Below are 18638 nucleotides of genomic sequence, written 5' to 3' on the forward strand. Positions count from 1 at the left end.
TACACTCTAATACCAGAATAATGTATGCAATCTAAAAGCAGCTCCAGCACCTAATATGGATGAGCATACAGAGCTACATAAGGAGCCAGTCTTTTCCACAATTTGGCCTTTCTGAACTTAGCGTTACACTCAAAATATTTATCTTTATAAATTACATACCAAAAATGTCATGTCTTAAAAAAAACACAAATAAAAGGCCTATCAACTATAAGAAATGAGTCACTGACAAAAGAGGGTGTGCAAGTCAATTCTTTAATACAAAATCCAAAACATATATTAAACAGTGGTTGAAATGAATATGTAATTTTTCACAGAAATAAAAGTTCTGAAATTATTAAAGGAGTCTGTTCAAAAAATGATGCAAAGATAGTAAATGATTAAAAATAACAAAAAATTGTTTACTTTTTAATAAACATGCATCTCCAATAATGCCTCACCACTGCTCCATTGTTGACAGGGCTGCAGCAGTGACACGCAGTCTATAACCTATCACTTTGGTAGCAAATCACTGACCGCAGTTGTCATGTCAGGGTAGACAGTACAAGACCGTAAGACAAACAAAGGGTAGGCATACCTCACAATGGTCCAAAATCCAGCAGCCCAGTTTCACATAGGGGTAGATGTGATTATTCAATTCCTCTTTGGGGGAGGGTCTTCCTCAGGATTCCGACTTATGACCTCTAGCATGGTAGGCAGCAACCCTAGCTGTGAGCCACAGACTATTGCCAAGGATCTGAGACTTTTCTATCTTTGGCTAAATCTCTTCATGCTGTCCTTTATAGGTAACATTGTACTGGTACATAAAGATACATATCTATATACCAGTACATCTCACAGCTTAGGCTGCTGCATACCATGCTAGAGGTTGTGAGATTCCTTGGGAGCACCAGACTGCATTTTATCCCAGGAATATATATAATGAATAATATATGAATTGTGAATTAAAAAATAAAGTGCCTCCCACCTACAAAAAAATTATATTTTATTTCTTAAAATTACACTATATCATTAATTAAAGGGGTTGTCCTAGCTTGGGACACAAGTTTCCAAGCACTCTATGTCTCTACAGACTGCTGAATTGTGACAGTGTGTGGTGTGCATGTTATTATGATTCCCCAATATTGCCAGTGCTACTCGTATCATACTTGCGGTCATATGCTAACGAGACGTGTTTGGCAACTTTCTAGTAGGGGTGTGAGTGCTAGTATGCAAATTGCTTACATGCAGTCATGTGATTGTCTGCTAACATTGGTAATACTGAGGAGTTGTGATAGTTTGCGCACCGTACACCGTCTTCATGCAGCAATAGAGGTGAGTATCCAGCAACAGGTCCGGGAGAGCGTAAATAAAAACAAAACTAATAATAATCTTTATTTTTATATTGCGCCAACATATTCTGCAGTACTTTACATACATTATCATCGCTGTCCCCATTGGGGCTCACAATCTACATTCCCTATCAGTATGTCTTTGGAATGTGGGAGGAAACTGGAGAACCCGGAGGAAACCCATGCAAACGTGGGGAGAACATAAAAACTAGGTAGTTCTTATTCATAGTGTGGCCAGACTATGAATAAGAACTACCTAGTTCAAAATGCGTCAGATCTACTGAAGTAACTGGGAACGGTTGCTAAAACTTTTTTCTTTTTTTGCCTTTTAATGTATTCATAATAAAAAAAATAGTTTTTAATTACGCTCTCCCGGACCTGTTGCTGGATACTCACCTCTATTGCTTTGTCCTGCTGCCGACACAGCTGAATCCATGCACTGCCGGAGGGCTCTTTTCACATTGGTGAGCTGGAAAAACATTTTTCTTTGTCTTCATTCAGCAGTCTGCAGTCACATGGAGTGCCTGGACAAGCCTGTAAACCCATTGCCTCTGCAGCTAATTTTCATTTTTATGGTTTGCATTTTTCCAACCCCTTCTTCTCCTTTTATATTTTTTTCATTGACATAGCAGTACGAGGGTTCGTTTGTTTTTTGCGGACAAGTTGCAGTTTTGAATGATACCAACCATTTTTTCATAAAATGTATTGAGAAACTGAAAAGAAAAACAAATTAGGATAAAATGCAAACAAAATGCAATTCCACCATTGTTTTTTGGGTATTGTTTTCACAGTATCGATTTGTCACATTCTAACATTTTCTTTATGTGGCCAGGGGAGGATGAAATGGTTAATTATAATGGCCAGGGGTGTAGTTAAGGGCATGGCCTAAAATTTTAAGCCACTTAATCTATTTCTCTTTTACTTCTTGGAAAGTTGGGAGGTATGAGTAGGTAATGCATATTTTTTTTATTTTTAAGTATTTCCTAAATTTGACCCCTGTTTTTATAAAACAGACAACAACTGGCACTTTATCATTCGTCTGGAACAAATCATAGAGGCCCATTGAGCAGCCTTTTCTTTGTGGTTATAATAGGTATTATTAAGATGTACTGTTAAATCTTTGGATGATCCCCATGTATATGTATAGAAAGAATTATATGGGGTATCAGGTCTGATTAGAGTTTTTTGTTTGGATTTATATATATTTTATTATCTTTGGTGTCTTGTATATTTGTATAGTACTTACAATATACCTGTCCTGCAAGGTGTTGGTGTCCTGTACATATAGTGCTTGCATTATACGCTGTTAATATCAGGAATAAGAGGAATTCATTGTTTATCTACCCCCCTTTGTTTCATATGGTGATCTTGATGTATTGATTCTTCCTGTTATCCCCAGACTCAGATATAGGGATATATACGTATACGCAAGGACAGCCATGGAGGAGCGGGGCGCCCTTTGTCGTATCATTTAGGGTGCCAACCCACGCGGCAAGGTAGATCCAGAGGATAGGACTACCTAGGGCATTTTCAGGGTGGATAATCATGAATTATATTTGTTCATTTGTGTACTTGTCTTGGATTATTTCCATTTTTAAGTATATGTAATAAAAATGTATAATTTTTAAAGTTTTTGATGATCTAGATAATCTTTTTACTTTAACAAATAGCACAGCATGCTGCTGTATTTGCTCAGGAAAAATAACAGAATCTGCAAAGGAACCTCCAAACTGAGGCTCCAATGCACATGTGAGCCTAGCCTAACCAGGGCCAGATTAAAGAGAGGGGGAACAGAACAACTGTGCCTCAACAAAGAGGCTAAATAAATAAAATGTCAGTACCAAACATTGTCTTTACCTGCATAGTTTTTGCATCCCTAGATTGTTGCAGTGGTGTTGCTCCTTTATAGTCTAATACATTTGTATCAACTTCTAATTTCAAAAGAGTCTGAAGAAAAAAATAACAAGATTTCAATATCTTATCATTCCAAAAAACACATCATAAATCAAAAGTTATGTTTTCCCTGAAAGACTCTGCTGTGTGAAGCAAGACTTTCTATTTAGTGCTAGATGGATGTCACTTAATGGGGATTAATACGGCTCCAATTGAGCCTCTTTCATTTCATTGGCACAAGAAAAACTAAACTAATTACCTCATTGCGAAGTGTAAAGCATCCTGAAACCCTTGCAATTGAGATTTCTCACTACCTAAATTTCTAACTACCTAAATCTTTTTCTAGCATAATGGAGGAAAAAAGACCCTGATTTCAAGGATGTATCACTTAGTTTACTAGGTGCAGCAGTGGTGACACGATCAGAGTTCTTAGGTTTAGCATGAAGCAGAGCTGAGAAAGCTAACTCCGCCCACAGCTTTCTACGTACATTGTCTATTGACAGAAAGCTGTTTACCAGAGGAGGGGGCGGAGTTGGACCACTTGGCAAGAGGTAGCTAGTCTAGGCAATGATAACCTCCGGGTGATAAAACATTCATTTTATGTAAACAACAGCACACAGCCTAATAAGTGACACATCCCTTAAATTTGTGTCTCAACCCCAACCTCATGTCATCCTCAGATTACAAAGCAAAAACCTGCTGACAGACTCCCTTTAATTGACACAGTAAATTGTAAGGCTCTTTCTTACCTCAGTGCATTCTTCTTCCCCAAAGTAGGCTGCCACATGTAGTAATGTGCTTCCATCAATGTATCTGTAAACGAAACTGATGTTAACCAGGTATTTCCATATTTAGCATTTATGGCACATTCTCAGCTCTTTGACTCGCTTACACTCTAATTCAAATTTTGTTCTGAAAACAGCTGAGCAAGGAGGTAAAGGGGATGTTTTAAAATCAGATATTTCCCCAAACTGCCAAATAACCCACAAATATATTAATAAAACATACTATAAAAATGATGTGCCTGTCCCACACCAATGTCTGCCTCCAGTGCCTACTGTGGTTGTGTACCCTAGACCTTAGCAACATTCCATCTGTAACACACTTGCCGACACCCCTGCATGGTTCTCCTTCCCCCTCCATACAGGGACACCCACACATTCACTGTTGAGGCCATGTGGTCACCACCCTGTTGCCCGGCACGTCTCACTGCGTACTGACTCCTGGCGGCACCTGCTAAGGTGCCCCAGCCAATAGCTGAGAGGCATAATGTATAAAAGGCACCCTATCCAATAGGGAGGTGCCTAAGCAATGTGGATTCATTAGTTAGTTTGAGTGGAACTTGTACATTCTTAGGGCCCATGGTCCTTGTGTGGCTAGGTCCTGAATTCAAACCCCTGATCCTTGTGTGGCTAAGTCTTGAACCTGAACCTTTGGTCCTTCTGCGAACAGTGCTTGAACCTGCTCCCTCAGTCTTTATGTGGTCGGTGCCTGAACCTGCTCCCCTGGTCCTTGAGCGGCCAGTCCTGAACGTGCTTTCCCGGTCCTTGTGCGGCCGGTGCCTGAACCTGCTTCTTTGGTCCTTGTGCGGCCGACGCCTGAACCTCATTCCCTGGTCCATGTGTGGCCAGTGCCTGAACCTGCTTCCCTGGTCCGTGTATGGCCAGTGTCTGAATTTCATCCCATTGTCCATGTGTGGCCAGTGCCTTAACGTGTACTCCGTATATCTGGAGTGCTAAAACCAGTCTCCAAATTCAATCCTGTCTCTGACATCATTATCCGTCCTACCCGAGGAGTAGTCTGAACGGAGTCCGAATCTGTGTCCATGGCAGCGAACCTGACCCTTGGGGTGAGCAGCTGCAGTACTGGGGACTGCCTAGGAGTGGTACCTAGCGGCTACCTGCAGCTCAAGCCTTACTCCATCAGCCGGAGCTCCAGTGAACACCAATTAGCCGCTTAGCTACGCCCCTTCCTAGGTAAGACCGGCCCTGTGGCACAGTGAGTCCGCGAACCATGTGGGCCAACTGCGGGCACGACAGCATCTATAATATGTTGAGCCGCGCATAGACGACCATTCATCTGAATGGCCACCAACACTACCACTTAATTTCCTCCAAAATAAACTCAGCTTTCCAATCTTTTTGTCAGGGGTGCTTGGAACCTGATATGGGGCTTTTAGGTGATTAGTGATTACCCTGGTGGTTGCATTTTTCAAAGCATCTCAGTATGACCATCTCAAATGTTCGTAGTTCCAGTGTTTTGATAGAATGGACTGTGTTGTAGACTGCTATTGTTTCCCTGATAAGTACGAGAATTGTCCATAAATTCCCTAACGCTTTGGCTTTCAGAAGCTTTGGCTGTTTTTGTCCTCTTTCTGTCACTACACATGTTTTTATGGATATACTGCAGAGGGGAGAGAAGAGAGCTGCTGTCAAATAACAGGTGCTTTGTTTTCTGCGATATGGCCACCCCATTTATACCAGCGCTCCTGACAGTTGTAACCACTCAGTATAGAGAGGCATCCATTACGAATATATCTCTTCCCCTCAAGTCTTCTTCAACCTCCCAATATTTGAAAATCATTAAATCTATTAATATATTTAGTTCCAGCTCTATTAATTGAAGAACTAGTAAAGTTAAGGAAAACGAAACAATAAAACATTGAAAACTGTACATAATTCTATTTCCTTGTGCTATAATATTGATTTTGTATTATATGACTCCTAGTTCTGTATTTATTTTTGTCGTAAACCAATAATTGAAACAGTTGAGATTTTCACTGACATGTTATTACTGTTGCTTGCAGGGGAGCCGAATCTATGCATGTTATATTGTATGTATAGCCATGCTCAGCATCTTATAAATATAAATTTGTTTTAGGTGACAAGTCGGTTGCCATAGCGATGAAAGTCTTAATAAAATAAACCGCACAGCGATAGCCTGCTAAATTCCCATTGCTCACTACACCTCCATCTAAAGGATCCGCAACTAATGCTATATGAAGTGAAGCACAATAGAGTGAGCTGTGTGGCTGTCGTGACCTGCTATATTTTCCATATATCTTGAATGGTTTTAAAAAGTGTATGACCAGCAATGACTTTCATTTTATGTAGTTGGATAAACATATTTCACAGTTATGCAGTGTGCTTCGTAACGCATATTGCTCAACATTAGCCCTTGATCTGTTGTACAGTAAAGGTTGATTTTCTAACATAAAAACCATGAAAAAAATTATCGTAAAGTATAATTTAATAGAAAGCTGGAAAACAGAAATTTCTACCACGACACAGAACACTCAACTGCAGTTCTATGGCAAAACTATCATCATGTGGCAATGGATCTCTTCTGCACCTTCTATAAATCAACTATGGCCTATATGGAAAAATTATACACTGTCTCCTCTGAAAAAGGATAGGATCAGCACAAAACAAAAGATGATGGAAAGACATTGGTATTGTAATAGAACACACTAGATATAAAATAACATGGACCTCATAAACAAGGCTTCCCACACTCTAGAAGCCTCAGGTTTGGTGCCATTTTTGGAGTCTTAGCTACTGAGTGAGGTGCCCTTCTGAGTTTGAGTTGATCTGAGCAAGAGAAAGATCGAGACCTTCATCACAGTAAGTAGCTATTTAGCATTCTGCAGGTGAGGCGAAAAATGACTTGAAAGTTGCTGGAGTGGAGCAGTGGAACAGGGGCTAGAAGTTGTGCTGGAAAAACCTGTGAAAAGCTGTGGGAAGATGTTACCTTTTGTAGACAGTGCTGACCTCAGAATGGAAGATGGTTTGATAGTCTTGCTTGAACTGGTCATACACATTAAATGGCTGTCGCCTGAACGATGTTTTGGCTAATCATTCAGCCGACAGCCCTCTCAGCCAATTCTCCCATACACAGGAGCTTTCTCCCGACATCAGTTGGCCGGCGCCCCCATACAAATCAGAGCATCGGTCGAACAGTTGATATTGGCAGGTTCAGCCGACTTAAGTCTAATGTGTATGGGGCCCATAGTGAGGCCTGGAGAGTCATAAAGTGATCTATGAGTTACCAATTGACTAGCGGTAGTCTGGGGCTTATAAATTTGTGTAGTGCAGGAAGTAGGCCTGTGAGAGTTTTGTGTGAGCTACCACTTAACCTGTAATGACTGAGGTGCATTATTTACCCCTATAAGTCTGCATAGCGCAGTGGGAACAATCAGTCTGGTCGCCATGTAGGACAAGGACATGATCTGGAGACACTCTCCTACATTGCGATGACCTCTGAAGTGTGGACAGTGGAATTGATAGCTAGAGACTTTGTGAGAAACCGTGTCTAGGCAGAAGGCTGTCAGGCTGTTAGAGTAAGTGTATGTGTGGAAAAGACATAAAGTGGGGTCTGGACTCTGGACATCTTGGAAAAAGAGTGCTGTGAAAAGTTATGAATTATTTGAGATGGAGTGCCCTTGAAGACGTAGTCCCTGAGAGGCAGGGGAATGGTACCAGTGGACATCCACTTCACCATGTGAGCCATTAACAAGAACAATGTTAAGGGCTCACCTGGTGAGGTGGATTCTCTAAGCCATAAGCTTAGGGTGAGGGCTTAGTGTGAGCGGCATGGACTGGAGGTGATGGAACAGCAGAGCAAGTATTGCAGGATGGCACATGGATTAGCAAGACCAGCTCTGCTGCACCATCGCCGTTGTGTCTGTGCTGCTCATCCCGACCTACATCTTAGAGAATACTCATCATCAGGTAAGCCCTTAAAAGAATACTCAGGCCACCCAAAGAAATGGGAAAGGAATTCTGCAGTTCTTTTAACTCCTGGGTGACCAGAAAGAGAAGACAAATGAGCCTCAGTTAAAACCTTATGATAGAGTGCTTTGCGTTGCGAGAACGTTCTTTAAGTGGAGGCTTGTTAAGAGATGAATTAACTAAGCAAGAATATGTTCAAGTTCCATTATTTGTGAGCATGTTTTTTCAGAGGCATTAGAGAGAAGTTGGGGAACAAAGGCGTCAATAGGGTCTTATCCTGTATTAAAGGGTGCAGTGGAGGGCAGAAATTCGCTCACCTTGTGGAGTTGTGTAATACACAACAAAATTAGAGCTTTGAGAAGATCAGCTACTGCAGATCCACAGGTTTAAAAAATCATAGATAACCAAAAAAGATAAGAACAGGTGGTTCCTCTGCATTGCTAATAGAAGCCAGGAATATTCCAGGAGACCCAATAAAAAGTTGATGCGGTTTCATTATATACGCGTTTCGAATTCATCCAATTTCTTCATCAGGATACAAACAGATTTCTTCATCAGGTTACACACCGATTTGTTCATCAGGTTTGGAAATGTGTAGATAATAAAACCAAATCAAGTTTTTATTGAGTCTCCTGGAATATTCCTGATTTCCATCAGCAGCGCAGAGGAACCATCTGTTATCTTTTTTGGTCTTTAGAGGCATCACACAGGTCAAAGGATCAGTAAAGGGCATTAGCCCTGCGTTTTTTCTTGGTTGTACTGTAGGTGAGGAGCAGACAAGAGGCAAGACCCTTGAGGTTCAGAAAATTTTGACAAAACACTTGAGAAGCAGGGACAGTGACAGAGGGATTGACAAGGCTGAAGAGAATAAAGATTTGCAGTGGCTAAAGGGGAACATTTATCATTGCATTGGCTGCAATATTTGTGCAATTTGTGACATTTCCTTGCTGTAATTTATCGATGTTTAACCTATATATTATATAATATTTAGCAAATACAACAAAACCTAAAAATAACAAGAGAAGGGGGCATGGTTAAACTTTTGTGGCCATTTGAAGAAAATAAGGAATTCAATATAAGGGCACCTACATTTTAATCAGTACGAACACTAGAGGGTGAGTTGATTTGTTTATTAGGGTGAAAATTAAATACTTCACGTTTTGGGGATGAATCATTCACTTCGTCAGGTAAATTGCACCAGAATCAATAGTACGGCTGTGTGCCCACTATGCATTTTTTAAACGTTTCTGCAGTGGCAATTACGCCGCAGAAATGCTTAAAAAATGCTTGGTAGAAGGTCTGCCATGTTCCCCAATGATAGTCCGCATGTGCTGTGCACATGCTGCGGAAATTTCCGCTGCGGATTATCATTGCGGAAAAATCAGCAGCACTACCAATTATTTTGCGTAATCGCGGCGTTTTCACCACCATTGACTTGCATTGAATCGCTTAATATCCGCATGACTGCATGTGCACATGCGGATATTAAGCGATTCAATGTGCGGATGGTACCCGGGTTTGGAGAAGAGGAGACTCTCCTCCAGACCCGTGTACCATAGTACCTGTAAAAAAAAAAAGAATTAAAATAAAAAATATACATTATACTCACCTTCGGATGTCCCCAGTCTCCATAGTGATGCGTCCTGGCTCCCTGGCAGCTCGCCATGGTCTAAAAAGATGTTCCATGACGTCATTTAGTCATGTGACGGGTCACGCGAGCGCTGACGTCGGCGATCGCATGACCTGTCACATGACTAAATAACATCATGGAAGGTCCTTTTAGACCACCGCGAGCCCCCCAACACACCGGACACAAAAATATTTATTTTTTTACCATTCTTTTACTATAACTTGACCACACTATATAAATCCATGCCGGTTGCATGGATTTATATAGTGTGACCAAGTTGTCAAGCACTTTCCAAGTGATGCTAAAATCTCTTGGAAAGCGCTTTACAACCCGCATGCGGAAATGCATGTGAAGAACGCTTCACTTCCGCTTGTCCCTGGCAGGAAAAACGCATGTAAAATCCGCATGTGTTTTTTCTGCCAGGGAGATGCAGAAACGCTCAGGAAAAATCCGGAGCATTTCTGCATCGTGGGCACATAGCCTAATGCTCTATTAGTAATTTTTATCCTTTTTGAAAATCCAGCTCAAAGTTCAAAGGACATCGGATATGGTGTCAAATACATAGTAAAGCATGGTGTAAATGTCATGTGTACACTTTTGTCTTTTTAGTTATTATTTTACAGTTCCTTATTTTACCAGAATGATGAATAGTTACCTTCTTTTTATGTTAGATAAACTGCTCATAACTTCATAAGGTGTCCAAAGTCATTATCAACGCTACTCACGTAACAGACACAGCCTGGTAAAACATGTCAAATAACATAACTCTACACTGAGTTTCAAACCCTTAGGCACGCTGATGCTAGTTTTACCAAGTGCAACTGCAAACACGGCAAAAATCTTAACATATTGTTTTTCTTTTACCTTACTGTTAAACTAGGATTAAATAGTATTACAAAAATGCTTAGAAATCTATTGCTTGATCAGTATATATCGCAAAATTATAAGTACTAAGTGAATATCTCTATATCAAAACACAATATGTCCATGTTCCTTAAAGCCCCTCAACAGAAGATTGGAAGAAATTACACTATTTTCTGTTAAATTAGAAGTGTGACATGCAGAAGTAGTGCTGTTGCTTTAAAATCATTCAGCAACTTTTAGAAGTAACACAAGCACAGGAGACAGGAAGTGTTGTGCTCCGGAAGCATCCAGCAACTAGAGAGGTTAACACAGTCACCAGAGATAGGGAGTGTTTAGCAGAGCCCCAGGGGGACTGTGGGGAAGTTGTTTACTGCCTGGCTGGAGCCAAAGAGAAAGATGGTGTGTGTTCTGTATCTCACAGAAGCGGTCCTGCAAGGAGTGAAGCTAAGCACAGGTCAGGTAGAGTTCCTGAACTAACAGTGCAGAGTATTGTCAGGCAGAAAGATAAGGAATGTGGTTACAGGGATCATCTCCCTCAGCAAACCCTCCCCCCTTCCTCCATCTCAGTGTGTTGTAAAGAATGCTGTGTTCATTAATGTGCCTTTGCATTGAAACTGTGCTGTCCTGTACTACTGGGAAGACTGTGAACTGCTGTGCTGCTAAGGAAACTGTACTGTTTGTCACTGGAGCCTGTTGCTCATAAGACTTAAAGGGGTTGTCCAGTACTTTAGATTATCCCCCCCCAATGTATCCCCCCGGGCCCCTAAGGATTTTTGTAATTAGCTTACATTGCAGATACATTACAGATACTGCCTGTGAGCGGCACTATCACTGGCCGCTCACAGGCATCACGTGACCCCCAGCTGCAGCCGACTCTGACATCCGCTGATGTCACGACAAGTGCTCGCAGCAGCTGGGGGTTTCTGTCTTCCTGGTTCCATGGTGGATGCCAGGCTGTGGGCGGGGTTACCCCCCTGTGTCACACCCGGCATCCACCACGCGCACTGCCTCCCCCCATTCATTGGGAAAGCGCGCAGTGGATGCTGGGTGTGACGCGGGTGGTAACCCCGCCCACAACCCAGCAGCCACCGTGGGGACCCCAGCACTGAGTCACGCCTCAGTTGTCGTGACATCACCGTGGGGTCACGTGATGCCTGTGAGCTGCCAACAATAGCGCCGCTCACAGGCAGAAAAAGCAACGTAAGGTATTTGCAAAAATTCTTAGGGACCCCAGGGGGATACATTGGGGGGGGTAATATAAAGTAATGAACAACTTCTTTAACTTGCACTGGCTTTGCGGCTTCTTATTAAATGCTACTATTCTACTGTTTATGAGGACTCTTGTCAAGTGTGTCTGGTCAGCAAGTGAAACAACCTACGTGTCTGTACCTGAGGGTCAATACCCCTGTGTGCCTGAGAGAAGCTGCAGCACATGGTCTATGGTCGCCCTGAGTAATGGTTCCCTCAGGATTCCAAAGAATTCATGTAACCTGTCTCGCCCCTATCTGAACCTAGCAGCGTGCGAGTAACAATTATACTCTATGAGGGGGGCTGCATTATACTGTATTGAGGGGTGCATTATACTCTATGGGGTGACTGCATTATACTCTATGGGGTGGTTGCATTATACTCTTTGGGGCTGCATTATACTCTATTGGAAGTGAATTATACTCAAAGGGGTGGCTGCATTATACTTTATGGAGTGGCTACATTATACTCTATGAGGGGGGCTGCTTTATACTATATGGGGGAGCTGCATTATACTTTATGAAGTACATTACTCCACCTCTTCCTTGTTGGTGCCGTAGCTGTGTTTGCATGGGGTGTCCATCAACTAGCCATCCTCCACTCCATTCATCTGGACCATTGAGCGTTGCACGGCACTCATCGGTGAACAAAACAGTTTTGAAGTCAGTCTTCATGTATTGTTTGGCCCACTGGAGCCGTTTCTGCTTGTGTGCAGTGGATAGAGGAGGTCGACAGGATGGCTTTCGCACAGCTGCAAACCTCTGAAGGACCCTGCATCTTGTTGTTCGGGGGACGTTGGAGGCACCAGCAGCTTCAAAAACTTGTCTGCTGCTATGACAAGGCTTTTTTGCCACTGCTCTTTTAACCTGACGTAATTGCCTGTAGGAAAGAGTCCTCAATTTTCCCTTATCAGCACGCACACGTGTGTACTGTGAATCAGCTACATACTTCTTGATTGTGCGATGATCACGATGAAGTGTCTTGCAAATGTTGATTGTAGTCATGCCTTGACCTAAACACTCCACAATTTGTTGCTTCTCAGCAGCCAACACATCCTTTTTCTTTCCCATTTTGCCAGAAAATGTAGGCTGCTTAATAATGTGGGACAGCCTTCTTAAGTAGTCTTGCCTTTCATTGGACACACCTGCCAAACTAATTAGCACAGGTGTCTGCAATTGCTTACAGTGATATAAAGAGCCCTGACACACATCACCATCAATGAGTTTAACTGCCAAACAAAAAAAGTCTTACCTTATCACTCCTAAACACATTTTGCATAATAATTTGGAACACAGCGTATACGGGGGTGTTGCATTATGCTCTATAGGGGGGCAGCATTAAACTCTATGGAGGGTAGCATTATCCTCTATGTGGTGACTGCATTATATTCTATGCGGTGACTGCATTATACGCTATGAGGGGGGCTGCATTATACTCTATGGGGGCTGCATTATATTCTATGGGGGACTTCCTTATAATCTTATGGGGGTATATCATACTCTATGGGGGGCTGCATTATACTCTATGGGGTGGCTGCATTATACTCTATGGGACGGCTGCATTATACTCTATGGGGGGGCTGCATTATACTCTATGAGGGGGGCTGCATTATACTCTATATGGGGGGCTGCATTATACTCTATGGGGGGCTGAATTATACTCTATGAGGCGGGCTGCATTATACTCTATATGGGGGGCTGCATTATACTCTATATGGGGTGGCTACATTATACTCTATGGGGTGGCTACATTATACTCTATGGGGTGGCTACATTATACTCTTTGAGGGGGGCTGCATTATATTCTATGAACAGGGCTGCATTATACTCTATGGGGTGGTTGCATTATACTCTTTGAGGCTGCATTATACTCTTTGGGGCTGCATTATACTCTATGGGGTGGCTGCATTATACTCTTTTTTTGGGCTGCATTATACTCTATGGGGGGGCTGCATTATGCTCAATGGGGTTTGAATTTGACTCTATATGGGGGGCTGCATTATACTCTATTGAGGCCTATGGGGTGCATTATACTATATGTACTATATGGGAGCTGCATTATACTATGTGGGGGCTGCATTATACTCTATCAAGGACTATTGGGAGCTGCATTATACTGTATCGAGGACTATGGGGAATGCATTATACTATATGAAGGACTATGGAGTGCATTACACTATGGGGAGTGCATTGTACTATATGGAGGACTATGCGGGGTGCATTATACAATATGAAGGACTATGGGATGTATTATACTATACTGAGTACTATGGGGAGTGGATTATACTATAGAAATGATATGGGCTGTACATTATACTATAAGGAATATTATGGGGAGTGCATTATACTGTATGTAGGACTATGAGGTGCATTATACTGTATGGAGGACCATGGGGTGTACATTATACAGTATAGAGGACTATGGGGTGTACATTATACTATATGGAGAACTATGGGGAGTGTATTATACTATATGGAGGACTATGGAGCACATTTTACTATATGGAGGGCTATGGGGCACATTTTACGATATGGAGGACTATGGGGCACATTATTCTATATGTAGGACTATGGGGTGTGCATTTTATAATATGGAGGACTATTTGGTGCATTATACTATGTGGAGGACTATGGGGTGAATTATACTAAACAAGCAAAATGCTGCCTATTCATTGAGTAAAAGAAAACAGCATTACCAACACCAAGTCAGATTACAATTGCACTAGCAAGATGCAGTAGACCCCATGATAAAGGCAGGGTCAGCACAGGTACAAAATACTGATGGAAACAGCCACGCACAAATCTACCAATGTGCGTGGCTTACAGCCTATTAATGACGCCCATACTATTAAATCAGGCGGGCTGTCCAGCACTGTATAAGCGCACCCCACAAGGACAGACACCCCAAATCACCCAACCAACACTTGCACCTGTGCTGCCCCGCCTTTATCATGGGGGTCTGCTGCATCTTGCTAGTGCATTTTTGATCTGACTTGATGTTGGTAAGGCTGTTTTTCTTTTTGGTATGTGTTTTGAATTTATGTCCTCTAGTTAACCTATTCATCGAGTGATTGGATTGTTTATGGCAGAACAAAAATCATTGTTCTCAGCAGCACATCGCCCTGTGAAAACTGCAGATATGCTGCTGATAACATGATACTGTATGGGGACAGACTGATCTACAGTATTAGTGAGTTCTGTCCCCATCATTCTTCCTCAGCCTGTGTAAAGAAGCAGGGAAACAAGCGTCGAATGACTTCAATATTGTCGATCACGCTCATTTAGCGGCCTGAACTCATCGCATGTAAACACAACTGAAATGTTTCTGTGTGATGGTGCAATATGTGAGCATTTGGGACCCCACTTTAAAATTTTGCGCAGTGCCCCACTTTGTCTAAAACCAGCCCTACTGATCAGGCCACATCTTGGATATGTAAAGAAATGCAAGAACACAATAGGGTCTTATCCACGTTAAAAGGTTTATAATTAAAAGGTAGAACTACTACCTTATGAGGATGTGTGAAACACAACACATATAGAGCCTGATAACCAGATGCAGCAGCTTCCATGAAACAAAATATTTAAGTAGCAGGATTGGAAGTGTTTCTGCGCTCTCCGGAATACGACACAATTAGTGGTATCATAAAATTGTAGGCTTATGTCAACGCGTTTCAGAGTCCACCAATCCTGCTACTTAAATTCACATCTTGGATATGGAATCTAATTTGGACTCCACATTTTAAAAAAGATATTTGGAATTTAGAGTCAGTTCAAAGGCGGAAATTACACTACTCAAAAAAATAAAGGGAGCACTTAAACAACAGACTATAACTCCAAGTAAATCAAAATTCTGTGAAATCAAACTGTCCACTTAGGAAGCAACACTGATTGACAATCAATTTCACATGCTGTTGTGCAAATAGAATAGACAATAGATGGAAATATATTTGCAATTATCAAGACACCCTCAATAAAGGAGTGGTTCTGCAGGTGGGGGCCACAGACCACATCTCAGTACCAATGCTTTATGGCTGATGTTTTGGTCACTTTTGAATGTTGGTTGTGCTTTCACACTCGTGGTAGCATGAGACGGACTCTACAACCCACAGAAGATGCTCAGGTAGTGCAGCTCATCCAGGATGACACATCAATGCGAGCTGTGGCAAGAAGTTTGCTGTGTCTGTCAGCGTAGTGTCCAGAGGCTGGAAGCGCTACCAGGAGACAGGCCAGTACACCAGGAGACGTGGAGGGGGCAGTAGGAGGGCAACAACCCAGCAGCAGGACCGCCACCTCTGCCTTTGTGCAAGGAGGAACAGGAGGAGCACTGCCAGAGCCCTGCAAAATGACCTCCAGCAGGCCACAAATGTGCATGTGTCTGCACAAACGCTTAGAAACCGACTCCATGAGGGTAGTATGAGGGCCCGATGTCCACAGATGGGGGTTGTGCTCACAGCCCAACACCGTGCAGGACGCTTGGCATTTGCCACAGAACACCAGGATTGGCAAAGTCACCACTGGCGCCCTGTGCTCTTCACAGATGAAAGCAGGTTCACACTGAGCACACGTGACAGACGTGGAGAGCGATCTGCTGCCTGCAACATTCTTCAGCATAACCGGTTTGGCAGTGGGCCAGTAATGGTGTTGTAGCCTGACTGCCATTATGTACCGAAATGAGATCCTCAGACCCCTTGTGAGTCCATATGCTGGTCCGGTTGGCCCTGGGTTCCTCCTAATGCAGGACAATGCCAGACATTATGTGGCTGGAGTGTGTCAGCAGTTCCTGCAAGATGAAGGCATTGAAGCTATGGACTGGCCAGTCCATTCCCCAGACCTGAATCCGATTGAGCATATCTGGGACATCATGTCTCGCTCCATCCACCAATGTCACGTTGCACCACAGACTGTCCAGGAGTTGGCGGATGCTTTAGTCCAGGTCTGGGAGGAGATCCTACAGGAGACCATCCGCAACCTCATCAGGAGCATGCCCAGGCATTGTAAGGAGGTCATACAGGCATGTGGAGGCCACACACAATACTGAGCCTTATTTTGACTTGTTTTAAGGACATTACATCAAAGGTGGATCAGCCTGTAGTGTGTTTTTTCACTTTAATTTTGAGGGTGACTCCAAATCCAGGCCTCCATTGGTTAATAAATTCCATTGATGATTTTTGTGTGATTTTGTTGTCAGCACATTCAGCTTTGTACAGAACAAAGTATTCAATGAGAATATATCATTCATTCAGATCTAGGATGTGTTATTTGAGTGTTCCCTTTATTTTTTTGAGCAGTGTATTATTACAAGATCTCATTTATATGTATAAATACATATGTGTACAATGCATAGCACTGGCACATGACTTCTCATGTGGAGGAAAGTCCATTCTGGTAGCTAAACAGGAAGGGTTCTTTAGACCACGGCCCCACTATCAGTATTTGGTCAGTATTCGGTCAGTATTTTTTTCTCTGGAGTTTGAGCCAAAACCAGGACTGGGTGATAAATGCAGAATTGGTGACTTGTTTCTATTATACCTTTTCTCTGATTGTTCTTCACCTGGTTTTGGCTCTCACTCCTGAGAAAAAATACTGACCAAATACTGATAGTGGGGCCATGGCCTTAGGGTATGTGCACATGATTAGTAGAGGCAGCGCTTTGAAAGCAGTATACTTTATGCTGTGTCCAAAGCGCTGCGTTATATGAATACAGGTGAATCCGCATGTGTTCATTGAACCATGTGGATTTACCGCATTCATTACATTGTAGTGATCCAATTTCTCTTGCGGAGACTAGCGACTCCGCAAGATAAGTTGACATGCTGCGGTCTGGAAAGACACGCTGCATGTCCGTGTCCGCGGGTGATCCACAGGTGCACGGAGACACATAGTGGACATAGGATTTCTACAAATCCCATCCACGATGCTGTAACAGCCGGCTGCTGGGGGTTCGACGCGGAATAACACGCAGCATCAAATGCAGCGGCCCTGACCGTGGGAATATACCTTTACAGTTAGAGCAGTCAGACTGTGGAATGCCCTACCACAAGAGGTATATAACTATGTAGAATGTATATTAGGAAAATGCTTGAAATGCAATTCCCTATAATATTATTTTACAAGTAATTTCCTCTTAATTTTTTTCTTCATAAAGTGCTAGTTATAAGCCCAATCTCTGGATCTAAAAAGTGCAAAACACTCCTGAAAAACTTGCACTGTAATCTGTAATCTGTATTTCTTATGGGGCCTAAGAGCAGTCAAAATGATAAGGCACCTGCTTGGTAACAATTGCAGTTATTTGCCTCTATAATGAAAGCAAATTACCAATGATACAAGGGTTAATACTTGGGCCCTGCATCAGTAATAGCCCCTGTAGTAATCATGACAACTGTTATGAAGTCATAAACAAGTGTCATAAAGAAGATTCCATAAAAGAAGGGCGCGCTGCTATGATCAGTGCCATTACTGATGCGCCTGAGGACCTTGAGCTTGACCACCCCAGGTAATGTTCCAACCTTGGTGTAATTTGGAGGTTCTAGCAGGGAAAGGGGTTGTCTGCTTTAGACACCCAGAGGGCATGGGAAGGTAACAGAGGGGTCCCCAGCACAGGATCTCCTTCTGTTATCCTTTACATAAAGCAGCTCTTCTTTCAGAGTTCATGGATGGATCTGTGAGTTTTAATGGATGATAAATTGGGATGGACGAAGAAGAAGGGGGTATTTATCATATTAGGGATTATCCATAACTAACTTTTACACTTGTCCAACTTCTTGAAAGGCGGACCTGGATCTGTAAGGGAGAAATGGTACATCCACCTGGGCAATCAGATCAGCTAAATTCATTCCAGCAATCAATGTGGTGACAAAATATTGCAGCCAGATCTCTCCCACATCCAGTTTATCTAATTTATAGTCTATATTTGTTATGTCGTTCTCTGTAAATCTGGTAAAATGTA

General features: G+C 42.5%; 1 protein-coding gene across 1 annotated transcript in view; it reads right to left on the minus strand.

Annotated features, from left to right (window-relative positions):
- Positions 1 to 756: 756 nt before the first annotated feature.
- Positions 757 to 18638, minus strand: part of LOC141165026 (uncharacterized) — a 105882-nt gene continuing 88000 nt past the window's right edge. The window contains exons 10-12 of the mRNA XM_073650677.1: positions 3971 to 4034; positions 3186 to 3275; positions 757 to 2041 (exon numbers count right to left, since the gene is read on the minus strand). Of these exons, the coding sequence (XP_073506778.1) occupies positions 1946 to 2041; positions 3186 to 3275; positions 3971 to 4034 (250 nt within the window). The 3' untranslated portion in view covers positions 757 to 1945. The remainder of the gene's footprint in view (positions 2042 to 3185; positions 3276 to 3970; positions 4035 to 18638) is intronic.

This window comes from Phyllobates terribilis, unplaced genomic scaffold (assembly GCF_046119375.1).
Source record: "Phyllobates terribilis strain yellow unplaced genomic scaffold, ASM4611937v1 Scaffold_11__3_contigs__length_659146591, whole genome shotgun sequence".
Classification (NCBI taxonomy): domain Eukaryota; kingdom Metazoa; phylum Chordata; class Amphibia; order Anura; family Dendrobatidae; genus Phyllobates; species Phyllobates terribilis.